This window comes from Lissotriton vulgaris, chromosome 1_1 (genome assembly GCF_964263255.1).
Source record: "Lissotriton vulgaris chromosome 1_1, aLisVul1.2, whole genome shotgun sequence".
Classification (NCBI taxonomy): Eukaryota; Metazoa; Chordata; class Amphibia; order Caudata; family Salamandridae; genus Lissotriton; species Lissotriton vulgaris.
This window is the reverse complement of record NC_141685.1, coordinates 918402096-918415473: the sequence shown is the minus strand read 5'-3', so window position 1 is coordinate 918415473 and position 13378 is coordinate 918402096. Positions and strand designations below refer to the sequence as shown.

The 13378-nt window shown below is 43.5% G+C and overlaps 1 protein-coding gene across 3 annotated transcripts in view; it reads right to left on the bottom strand.

The window, feature by feature from the left end:
* The window catches only part of PDE4A (phosphodiesterase 4A), a 1006014-nt gene that overhangs the window by 24801 nt on the left and 967835 nt on the right, over positions 1-13378 (bottom strand). For all 3 annotated transcript variants that reach the window (XM_086959060.1, XM_086959061.1, XM_086959062.1), the window contains exons 13-14: positions 11509-11631; positions 9041-9223 (exon numbers count right to left, since the gene is read on the bottom strand). In XM_086959060.1, the coding sequence (XP_086815186.1) occupies positions 9041-9223; positions 11509-11631 (306 nt within the window). The remainder of the gene's footprint in view (positions 1-9040; positions 9224-11508; positions 11632-13378) is intronic.

The window sequence follows — 13378 nt, the reverse complement described above, 5'->3', positions numbered from 1 at the left end:
ATCCAGTGCCTTGACCCGCTCATTCGTTTTGGCCAGGTCGGCCCGAATCAGAGTCACATCCACCGCCACCGTATCTATTTTGGTCACTACGGCTTCGAACTGTTGGCCCATGTCAGCCTTGAGTCCAGTAATGGCAGCCATAAGGTCTTGAAGCGACACTTCCGCCACAGACGATGTGTCCGTTTGAAGTCCTTCAGCACCCAAGCATACGGCCCCGGGGGAGCCTCTCGGCTGGGTGTAGCGTTCAATCATGTTCGTCTGGATCGTTCCCCCCCGGGACGCAGCCTTCCGACGTCTTTCGGCCTCCGCTTTCGTCGCCATCTCGCAATCAGGGACTGCCGGTTAGCAAGGGAAGTGGCGGGCAGGTAGAAAAGTCTCGAAACTCCGATGCGCCACTGAGACAGAGGTGTCGTGGCCTCTTTACCAGTCCAACGGAGGAGCGTGCAGACTGAGGGGGCAGCAGGCAAGGCCGAGTAGGAGGAGACAGGAACAAAGGGAAGGAAACCGAAAGTGAAAGCAATACACCTCCGGCGGGCCAGATGCCAGGCAGCCGGTGTTGTTCAATTACAGGTCGGCCACAGTGGGTAGCCGAGTCCCCGGTCGCGCCCGTGGGCAGGCCAGAAAGTTGCAAGTTGCAGAAAAGTGGTCCCCAAGGTCCGATTTCGACCGGAAAAGGATCAGTAGCATCAGCGAAGATAGCGCTGCAAAAGCCCGTCGAAATGAACAGGATAGGTGAAGGATAAATAAAGGAGGACGGCGCGGGTCTCGGGAGCTCTCTGCTCACGCGACCATCTTGGATGCCCGCGTAGCTCCTCCCCTAGTTCCCTGTCTTGATAGAAAATGACCAGCAGAGGTCAGTAAAATACCAGAATTGCTTTCTGCTGAGGGACTTTCTTTTTTTAATTATTTTTCTGATAACTGCCTCTATTCAACTTTCTTGATACAAAACGACCAACAGAGGTTAGTAAAATACCAGAATACCTTTAGCATTCTCTAGCTTCTAGTCCATAGAAATTGTCTTCCACAAACACCAGTAGAAAATAATATTTTTTTCAAATCTTGCATTTTAAGTGATATGACCACCGAAGGCCCTGTTTTCGTATTAAAAACAGATCTTTGGACTATACCATTTCTTCCTGAAAGGCAATATTTCTCTCCATGTGTTCCCATACCTGGCATGTCACGCAGTTTGGTGCTTACTTTACCTCCATGTTAAAGAACAGTAGATGTTTCAGCACCCAGGCTAATGTGTTGCATAGCTAAATACATACAAGGTCCAAAAAGCGAGACCGAATGCATTGCAAATGCTTGTTAACCAAAGTCACCAGTGTGAAACCAACACACAAGGAAAAAAGTAAAACCAATAGTAATCCTTGGTATACTCTGGATTGCAAGCAAGCATATACATTATTAATAAAGAATCTAAAGTATGGGAGTTCACAGTTAGTAAGGGAAGCCATAAATAACCACAAAATGACACTAGCTAGTGCCAAAAGGAGATGGGAGGAGATGAACTGGAGTGATCTTTTCGCAGCAGGAGAGTGCAAAAATACGATAAAATTTAGGAGAATAGTGGCTCATAGAAACAAGGATACAGTTGTTCTCACAGAGCATTTTTTAGACACCGCTTCCTGGATTGAACAATTTTCTAACCTCTACTCAGATCTTAAGTTTTTCACTTGTGAAAGACAATCCCTCAAGAGCACTAGGGGATACACAGCTTATGTCAGTCTGGAAGAAACGCCACCGGCGACTGACACGGTTGAGCTGGGAAAAACCCCATGCCTAAATAAATAACCAGGGAAACTTGTTCAAACATGACAAAAAGGTATTGAGACCCTTTGTCAACTTGGTCACTAATGCAATAGCTTCAGGTGCACCAATCCCGCCACATGGAAGGGGGCAAAATAATCCCCATTCATAAAAAAGGGGGCAAACAAGAAATTATAGGCCCATTGGTCTAAAGGAAGTATTGCAGAAAATCTATGCCAGACAGGTGCTGAATAGATTAAATGAATGAATAGATGACAACAATATTTTAACATCTTATCAAGCAAGTTTTGAGTACACACAAGCACTGTCAATCAAGTCTTCAGACTTCTGTGTATCTTGTGGAAGTATACCAAAATAAAGGGAGGTCATATTTACATTATGTTCGTAGATCTATGGGCAGCATTTGATCTTGTACACAGAGGACCCTTATGAGCCTTGTTAAAGAACCAATGTATGCTTGAATACATTTTGAGTTGGATAGTTAGGTTACATCAAGGCAATTAGGCGAGAGTCCATCATTGTAATTTGAACGGCAAACTCACACATCTGATCCCAGTTAATAGAAGAGTGAGACAGGGATGTGTGTTTGCATCCAACCTGTTCTCACTCTATATTAATGACATGGTTGATCATCTTAAGAAAGCTGAGCATGACCCCCCGAAACTCTGCGAAACCCCTATTCATGCCTTATTATTCACAGACAATACTATCTCTTGATCTCACAGACACCGAAGGGTCTCTTTAATCTATTGGATTATTTTAATCTAAAGTGCAATGAAAAGGGGTTAGAAAAAAATATCAGGAAAACTAAATGCATGGCCACAAAATCTCCTAAGAACTTCAGGAGGAATATCAAGGTCGACAAACAAAACTTAGAGCAAGTATCAAGTTTTGCTTACCTAGGCCATAACGCTTGATTTGAGGTTGTCATGCAACCCACAAATAAGCTACTTTAGAATGGCCCTCACTCAAGGGTCCATGACTGTTTTAAGTAAATGATATGCGTCCAGGACTAAAATGATTACACCGGCCCTAGAAAGCTATAAACAGTCTGAGCTGTGAGGTAATGGTAATGTCAAACAACTTGTATCCGCCAAGAATAAATTCATGAGAGGTATACTAGGTATACCAGTGGAGACGACCCTTGTCCCTATGTTCCATAATTTAAACATTAAATGGATAGAGCACATTGCAAATCTGCACGCAATACTTTACTGGATCAGATTATGGACGACTTTGGAGCTCGCAGACTACAGAGAGGGCATTAAGGAAATACTGGAACTTGAAAGGTCCTTAGCATTCCCCTGGTTCCGACATGTCCAGAAATGGCTCAAACAGCTTGGCATTTCTTACTATTGGACAGAGTCATAATCACTAGTGCAAAGCTCAAAGAAGCATTTAAAACAAAATACTGGGAGTATGTCCTGAATGCTCTCGAAAGTAATCCTAACCTAGGGAGGCTGCCAATGCAATTTCTAATTGTTAAACCTATACTATGCATTGAAGAGTTTCTTGACACCACCCGACCTCAAAAGACAAGAATTTGTATATGACATTTCGCTATGAAACTCACTCTTCAAGCCAAGCCCAACACTATGAAATGGAAATGGAAATAGCAAGATGAAGCAATTTGTACTTTATGTGCTTTAGGTTAAACTGAAGACATTGCACATATTTAGTTTTTTTGCACTGCAGATGATGCAGAGGAAGAAATGGCTCTGTTCATATGTAAAAGGTTGGCATTAAGGGAGTATGAAGAAGCCCTAAGAATAATGAAATGTGATACAGCGCAATACATCGTTTTTAGCCTGTGTAAGTACTTATTAGCAGTAGGATTTGCCCGTGGTAAAATGGGCTTCAAACTGTAATGCTGAAATGACTTTTAGGAGCCAAGTATCTCACTACTACCAATGATCGCTTTACTGTAAATACTGTACATAATCTGTTGTTTCAAGTGAATAAAGTATGATGTGTGAATTTTTTATGTGTGTACTTTTAATGGGTTTTAACCAAAATAAAACTTAATCATGAGTGGCTGTGTTAAGAGGCTGTGTGAGTGGCTGTATGGGGGAATATGTGTGTGTGTGTGTATGAGTAGCTGTATGGATGAGTGTGTGGCTTTGTGAGTGGCTTTATAGGTGAGTGGTTGTGGAGTAGCCGCATGGGTGAGTTAGTGGTTGTGGCTGTTTGAGTGAGTGGGTGTGTAAGTAGATGTATGTGTCTGTCAATGGGTATGTGTGTGGTTGTGTGAGATGGTGTATGAGAGGTTGTATGGGGGTGGGAGCAGAAGTGTGAATGGTCCTGTGGATGATATTATCAGTGATGTAATTTGAGATGTCATCAGAGATTTTACTGACCATGTCATGAGTGCTGTAATATGTGAGGTCATACACAGAGCATTGTAGAGGCGTAAGTTATAGTTAGATCAGGTAATTATAACTTTTGAACTTCTATGTTTTTGTGCTTGTGAAATCTGAGCGTAACTATATGGTCTTGGTAACCTCTGTTTTTTTCAGGGTTTAGAGGTGGATAAGGATATTGGGTTGTATAGGTATTTTTAGGGATGGTTTAGGGGTACTGGATGGTAAGGGTATTTTGGGGTTTGGGGGTATGTAGGGGCATAAGGTAGTAATGGAAATTACTAAATGTAATTTAGTCTTAAAAAATGGGGCGCTTGGGGTATTCTCCCCCCCAAAATAAATACACAATTTATATTTATATCACTTACCTTACTTATACTTTTCTGAGTGGCAAAGATATGCATGGTAAAAGGCAGATGTGTGGTAAATGCATCTATGGTAAATGCCTGCATTGTAACGTCGTTCTACCCATTCAACAACCTTCCTGTGAGCATATTTTCAAATGCTGCCCTTGAATTCTCTTACAATTTATCTCTCAATTTTCATTTTAGTTATGGATGTATGCAATAAATAATGTAGCTTGCAAAGTTTTAACAAGTGTAGAATCTCAGTGTTTCAAAAAAAAGTATTTTGGATGAAGAATTGTTCATCCAAAAACTTCTTTGTGATAAACATTCTGCCGCTATACATGATTGTTGTGGGATGTTTTCTCACACCTTATTTCCAAAACCTACGCTAAAGTTCACAAAGCCTGTGAAGTTTGGAAAAACATTCTAAAAATTTGCGAAGAAAAATGTTTGCAACTTTGCTTACTCACAGTTCTAGAAGTCACTCTTTAAAAAAAATCACAGGCTTCTGGTACCTTTTCTGGGGTAGTCAGTGAGTTATAAGTGCAGCCAGTTAGCTAGACATTGCATCTCCCTATCGCTCTTTCTCCTTTGTATTTACATTTTTGGACTCATTCGGTGCTTCTTGCAAAACCAGTCTTTTGAACTTTGAACTTCATCGAAGCCAACTCCATCCTTGACTCTTCCCAATCCGGATACCGCAGCAACCACAGCACCGAAACCGCCCTCCTCACTGCCACAGACGATATTCGCACTCTACTCGACCACGGCCACTTGGCAGGCCTCATTTTACTAGCCCTCTCTGCAGCCTTCGACACCGTTTCCCACCGCACCTTCATTGCCAGACTCCTCGAAGCCGGCATACAGGGAACCACCCTCGACTGAATCTGCTCCTTCCTCATGGGCCAAACCCAAAGAATTAGACTCCTGCCTTTCCTCTCCGAACCCACAGAGACCAACTGCAGAGTACCCCAAGGGTCATCACTCAGCTCCAGGCTCTTCAACATCTACATGGCCCCCTCGCGGCCATCATCAGACAGCCTGGACTCAGCATTGTATCCTACGCCAACAACACCCACCTCATCCTCTCCCTCACGAAGCAACCCAACACCACCACACTCAGCTTCCAGGAAGGAATGAAAGACGTTGCATCCTGGATGAGCAGCAGCTGCCTGAAGCTCATCTCAGAGAATACAGAAGTCCTTGTCCTTGGACCCACCCCTTCAGCATGTGACTACATCTAGAGGGCCACCGCCCTCAGCAACTCCCCCACTCCCACGGACCATGCCCGGAACCTCAGCATCATTCTCGACTTCTCCCTCACCATGACCCGACAGATCAACACAGTCTCCTCCATGTGCTTCAACACCCTCCGCATCTCTCGCAAGACCTTCACGTGGATCCCACCCCGATTCCAGAGAGACCGTAACCCATGCACTCATAACAAGCAGCCTGGACTACAGAAACACCCTCTATGCCGGGATCTTCAAATTCCTGCTCCGAAAACTCCAGACCATCCAGAACACACTTGTCCTCTGCATCTCACAACATGAACACATCACCCAGCACCTACAAGACTTCCACTGGCTACATGTCGAGAAGAGGGTAACCTTCAAGCTACTCACTCACACCTACAACTCCCTCCACAACACCAGACTCCAATACCTCAACGAAAGAGCCTCCTTCCACGTACCCAAGAGAAACCTCCGCTCCACCGCCCTCACCGAAACCCCCCTCATCCCCAGAGCCAGAGCAGGCAGAAAGGCCTCCTCCTACATCATGGGGAAGACCTGGAACAAGCTTCCGCTCAAAAGCAGATGTTCCCCCACTCTGCACATCTTCAGGAAGAGCCTCAAGGCCTGGCTTTTTGGCTGATTTGGAGCTGCACGCCCCCTCCCTCCCCCAGCGCCTTGAGACCCTAACGGGTGAGTAGCGTGCTTCACAAATACCTGACTGATTGTTTAACCAATGCCCTAATTTGCTTGCCGGACTCTTAACTGTAGTGTGTTAGTCCTTCCAGAACTTTGACAACATAAATTGTGAACAAACATCCACACAATTCCTTGCCGGTGATGTGCACAGGCACCTCAGAAGAATTCTTTCTATGCTGGTTGCAGTTATCCCTCATGCTCTCCCCAAAGCGACTCTCATGGTTTGCCTACTCAGAGGCTGTCAGACAGGAAAGCACCAAGGTAGGCCCTGATGATTTTTGATCACCATTACTTCATGCAGAGTCTGGATTTCTCTGGCTAAAATCTTTTTTTTAACCTGGTCACTTTGGAAGAAGTGGTTATCTCTCCTACTAATCCTTTGGTTCTTAGAAAAGTATACCCTCAAGATGGGCAAGCTTATGACAGGTCACCATATGAGCTTTAAATCAGCTTACTGTACCTCGCCCACCTACTTTGCCAGTGTGTTCAAGAGTGCTGGACCATGGCCTGATCCTTGTGACACCAGTGAATGGACACTACCAAATCTTCTGTTGCAGTATTCACTTCCTCGCCGAGCTCAATACCATAGCCCGTATCCAAATTATTGACTTTTTAGTGCATCATGTGTTGCACTTCATCAAAGGCTTTAATGAACTGTAAGCAGATCCAATCTCTTGACTTAGATCTAACTCTGAGCTCCAGCCTAGTACGGTCAAATGCTTCTTTTACGGACTTGAGGAAAAGGGAGGAGGGCCTGAAGCTCCCAAGCTGCAGGTTTTAGGATTTGTTTTCACGCAGAAGGTGCTTTTTCTGGTTGACAAATAACCTAGTAGGCACGGTTAGGGTTATTTTACTATTTGCTTCTATTTTGTTTCTTAAAGTACAGTCTGTGGTTCCCAGCTTTATGTATCTCCCACCATAAGTGGATCAAGAGTAAAATGGTGATAAATGGAATTTTATCGACATTATGGCCACAAAGGTCAAATTTGAGCTTTTGCGGCCACTAAAGCTTTTTAAAATGCACAAACCCCAAATTGCGAATTAGTGATTTGGTAACTATTACTGACTCCTAATTTGGATTTTAGAATAAATAGAGAATTGGTATTTGGAAGAGGCGTGTAAAGGATATCCCTTCCAAATACCAGTTCTTTAGCTTACCTATTAATGTTTCGCAACTGAAATCTGGTTGCAAAACATTAATGTTTAACCAACAAAATCAATACGTGGTACCCATTTGCAAAAATGTTTTTAAAAAATAGTTATTTCCCTTTTAAATGCACCCTATTTTCTTACTATGAAAATTGACTGCATTTAAACAAAAAAAATTAGATTGCTTCTTTAAATAAAGCAATCACAGACATAGGCGCCTATTAGGATGGCGGACGGACCTGCATCCGTCCGCCACCCCGAGGTGGAGGGACCGTAAGGAGGGGGCCACCCTGGCGGTCACATCCCGTATATTTAACATTGTGGCGGGTGCTGCTTAAAGCAGCACCCACCGCAAAGTTAAATATGCATGCTGTGCATTTGCATGCACAAAGCGGCAGGCACTGTGCGGTGCTTGCTGCATTGTGCATGCAAATGCAGGGGGGCACCCAAAGAAAAGACCGTATGCCTTTCCGTGGCGGCAATGCATGTCCTGAAGCACATCCTAATATGGCTGGCGGTGTCTGATAGACACCGCCACCATATTAGAGCTTGTATATTAGAGATACTGTAGAATTTCCTGAGCTAATTTAAAAGGTTAAGATGAAATGGTGGAGTCTAAATGAGGGATAATAAATTATTTTGGTAGGAGCCGACATTGACAGCTGAGCAGTGTGAATGCATGTGGGAGGAAGGTAAGAGAGGAATTCAATCCACTAGGAGGATCTCACTTAAGTATCCGCAATGCACGGCATATATATATTTTTAACAGGAGCGGGCCGTGCAGGTAAGAGTAGTGGTGCTGGGTTGGGGCGTGGGGCCCGGTTGGGGGGAATCTGAGAGATGACCACAAGGGAAAATTAAATAAATAATTCATTCTACCTTATCGTTGTCTGTCAAAATCCCCCCTCCCCCAACCTGGCCCCACCGCTCTTACCTGCATGGGCCGCGGCGGAAAAGCGGCAGACGGTCTTCCCGTCCGCCGATGACCCCCCAGCCATCCTAATGTAGCGGGGGTCTTTTCATTCATCGCAGCGGTGAATCCGCATGCTCCGGAGGATGCGGATTCACCGCAATCCTAATCGAGCCCATAGTGATCTTGACCCTAACCCAACTGTAGAGCCTCTCAATTTGCAACCTATCTCTTACAAAGTAATAGGGTAGGTTGAATTGCAACCCACTATGAATCAGTATTTTGTGAACCAACCTACTAATACATAGGTCATTTCACAAAATACCACTGCATTCGGTAGCAGTCTGGTGGAAATTACACCGAATTCTACTGAACCCATTTTAAAGGACTCCTATTAAGAAATCGAAAATAGTTATGTGATGCAATTTGTGATTTCCTTTGCAGGAATCTTAGTGCACTAGAGCTAGAGTGAGGAAACCTGCAAATTCATGACAGATTGATGGGATAGCAGCTTTGCATCACCCATTCCACAAACACACGAATACAATTAAGAAATATAAAAATAGTGACCTGCGACTTTTCCACAGAGGCGGTGTGCTTGTCGCACATGGGACTGATCTCCATTCCCCTCTCCCGCTCCTTGTCCCCCTGGTGGAAGAACTCATCCATGATGCGATCTGTCCACTGCCGGTATAACTCCAGGGGCTTTGTTGGATTGCTGAGATCAGCACAGTGCACCATGTTCCGGAGAACCTGCAGAAGAAGAGGCAGAAGCAGAGGTAATGACGGTGTGCTGTATGGAGACCGCATTCTCATCGGGAGCCTTTTTTGAGTGTTTCGAACAGGCATGTGAAAAGGTGAGGCATTTGAACCGCACAGCCTGGCATGTGTGAGGAGCAGTTAATATGATACATGAAGATTCCTTGAACATTCTGCTTAAAAACCCAAGGGTAGGGTAATTTTTAGAACATGTCTCAGATAACCAAGCAATCTCTAAACATACCAAGCATGCATCCTTGCTAAGCTACTTAGTATTAGCAGAAGATTGTCAAGTTATGGATATTTACATAGTAGTTTCAGACCCCTGGCGAGGCCTAAAGTTTTATTCTAGTTGGTGCTATTGCAGTGTTTATAGAGTGCTTTATAACCCTGGTGAGGGTGTGAAACACTCTAATTTTCTCTAGGTTCCTGGGCGCCCTTCATAGTGCATGACTGAAAGGTGTAGTCTATGGATTCACCTGTATCAGATAGGCTGATTGTGGTGTATGAGGTTGGGACAGCATAGTGACAACACATTTGAGTGTCCCTGTGCATTCGCTTGGGTGTTTAATAAAAGTGTGACTACACGCACCGACACATGCCGGTGCTGCTTTATTTTGGATGTGCATCAAGAGAATTAAATGGAATCTACAAAGGAGAAATTGATGGACAAACTATTTAACACTGTTAAGAAGTCTTAAATGAAGCCTACCTAGGACCAACAGATGTGCAACTAACCCGACACTGTTATACCACCAAGGAGTATTATGTTGATTCTACCAAGGTGTGACCAATGAGTTCCTTTTAGGTAGGTGCTTTTGCACCTCCAGGAGCCCATGATTCATCAACGATGTTTCAATAAATGTGGCTCTTGGCATCGCAGTGGGTTTGGAGGAGAAAAGGGCAGTGGAAGGCTGATCAAACCTTCGCACATAACATGCTGCATCCACCCATATGGACCGAAAACTCAAACCCAGTAAGTACTGTAGAATTTCCTGAGCTAATTTAAAAGGTTAAGATGAAATGGTGGAGTCTAAATGAGGGATATTAAATTATTTTGGTAGGAGCCGACATTGACAGCTGAGCAGTGTGAATGCATGTGGGAGGAAGGTAAGAGAGGAATTCAATCCACTAGGAGGATCTCACTTAAGTATCCGCAATGCACGGCATATATATATTTTTAACAGGAGCGGGCCGTGCAGGTAAGAGTAGTGGTGCTGGGTTGGGGCGTGGGGCCGGGTTGGGGGGAATCTGAGAGATGACCACAAGGGAAAATTAAATAAATAATTCATTCTACCTTATCGTTGTCTGTCAAAATCCCCCCTCCCCCAACCTGGCCCCACCGCTCTTACCTGCATGGGCCGCTGCTGATTTTTAATGAGAGACTTTACAATACTTTCAAGTGTCCACTTGAGAGACTGGTGAGGGACATGGGTTTGACCTGCAAGGATTGACAATATCAAAGCCTACATAGCAAGAGTTTAGAATGCTTTAAGTATTCAGAAGTAGTGGCAGTGGCCAGTCTCTTCGTACAAGAGTTGCACATCCTTATAGAATGAGTGAGATAGGTTTAGGAGAGTTGAAGGTAGCTAGTGGCTAGACAGGTTACCAAGGCTTGAAGTTCCATTCTGGAGGGCAGAGAAAATAGTCAGGGACAATAGGTGAAGGATAATTCTAGTCCATGGCCTGAAGTGATCACAATCAGTCGTATTAGAATTTTTTTTTTGTAGTTTGTGACTTTCTTAGAACAGACCTCGTTCTTGTACCGGTCTTAAAACTCACTGAGTGGAGTGTTTGGCTCTCACCTGATATGGTGTTTGGGTAGGTGGTGCTCAGATGCCAGCTTAATTCTGCATGCTTAGATTGGGAAATGCCAGGTCTGTACTTCCACAATAAATCTCAGATGTAACATACAGTATGGAATCTACCCTGGAGTGATAGATCCCAACCCCTGAAAGGACAGGTAAGCAACTAGTGCCATACTTTATGGACTCGAGCCAAGAGATATAGGGGTCCATGTGATGAAAATGAAATCCTGTGACCACTGTAGACAAAGTCATTTGGAGGGTCATAATGCCTGCTACATCGCAGCTTGGTTAGCATTGTGGATAATGACCTTGAGCACAAAAAGGGATGCAATTATGAAGCAACAGATAAGCTCTGCTCCTCTGTAAAGGGTTTAAATTCCTCTGTGAACTTTCATTGTAGAAGTGTAAGGCATGACTCTGGCCACTTACTATGGTTATATGCTTAGAAAGGGGAAATCAGTTGCTACCCACCTGTATCCTGTCTGTGTAGTTGTCCAGCAGTAACACACCAGAGCTGGTCACCTTCTTCGTCTCCACCATGGTCTTTAGGTCTGCCAGCAAGCTCATGTGCTTGGACATGTCTGTAGCAAGTACCTGAGTAGCACAAGCAAAGAAATGGAGTGTTAGGCATTCATTAAGAGTGTCCTCTTAATTCCGGTGGGGCTGGTAAAAGAAGTTTCCAGCCCGCTTTTGGAGTTTTAAGTGAACTTTATTTTCACAACTATATTGCAGCTGCTGAAATCATTTAAAATCTCTGTGGGAAAGTTTGTGAAATCATGAAGAATGGCTGGGTGAACTGGACCTAGAAAAACTAATCCCTCAGTAATTACACATTTTTTTGTGGCTTCTTAAGGTCCACATCATAATGGGCCATATTTTCCCCACTCACAAAGTTACTAGTGCCCATGGTATCAGTAATCAGAGGGTGGGGGAACATCCAGATCATTTTTCAGGACGAGGCCAAATTGAGGGTCTGCAGACCACACGTCTGCAGACCACACTTCGGCCACTGGTGACCAGCCTATACAGCCCACCAATCAAACTCACAAATCTTGCTCCTCCAGGAGGTTACACATCTCAATCTTTAAGCTCACAACTGATGGCTCTATTTTAGCCACCAACTAAATTTCACACCTACATGAAATTGTTTATAATTCTGCTCCTTGAAAATTGATCTGTGTGCAATTTTATGAAGTTATAACGTACTATTTCTTTCAGTTATAACTTTTGAGAAAGTAACCACATTTTTTTAGTTTATCTAGTTTTCTTGCAAACACTTTCAGAGAAAAATATAATTTGAAAATAACTTGTGTTTTTCAGCAAAATACCTTGCTAAAATAATAAATCTACAAAAATAATATGAAAAAAATGTTTTCTGGGCTTTTATGCTACAACGACTTTTTTATTAGGATTGGGTAGTTTTTGTTTTTACGGCATAACATTATAGTTTTGTAGATGTACACCAGTGTTCTTAATATTTATCTACTTGTTTATGTTTTTTAAGAAAATTCATTGTAACCAAAAAAGAAAAGAACTTCTTTTGTACAGCTTTTTATGCAGCCTCATGGCCATGTCAATGTGTATTACCTGTGGAGGGGTAAGAAAAATTAATACACAACTTTGTTCATTGAACCAGGCTTGGGGGTAGGACGGTCATTCACAGGCACTTGTCAGAAGAGACAAGTTTACACTCCTCTGCGGAATTTGGGGAAGTTGGATTCCAGGCAAAGATACAATGGTAGGAGGGTCCAACACTTGAAACCCACAATTAATTAATCTAATAATGAAGGATTGCTATTTTCAAACTGGAATGTAGTGAAATGTGGCCTATAATATCAAGAGTGCTTTTATTGGGGAAGTCAGCCTGGAGATGTAAACAGTGAGCCTGACACTGTGTGATGAAGAGCCATATGTAATGGCAATGTGCTATGAAGATGTGACTTAACTTGACATATCAGCAGACTGACTTCAAAGTAGGGATGGAAGAATAATTCCGCTCCGCCGGCAGAGTTCGCAGAGTTTTGCCCACTCCGCGTTCTGCTTGGAACGCTTATGTTACAGACCTACTTTATGCTTTATGGTTTATAGACCTGTTTTGATGATAACATTCACTTTTTAACACAAAGGTATGTCTGCGTTAAATCTGTCTCTGAGGTTGCAGACATTCTTGGTGTGTTATGGACCTGTTTTGGGGACATCATTCACTTGACGTTCGAAATGTATATCTATGTTACACATGGTTGTTAGCTTACAGAACTGCTTGGCAGGGCATGGGCCTCTTTGGTGGCAGCATTAAACTGAAGGTTTAAAGATATGTCTGTGTTAAACATGGCCCTTAGGA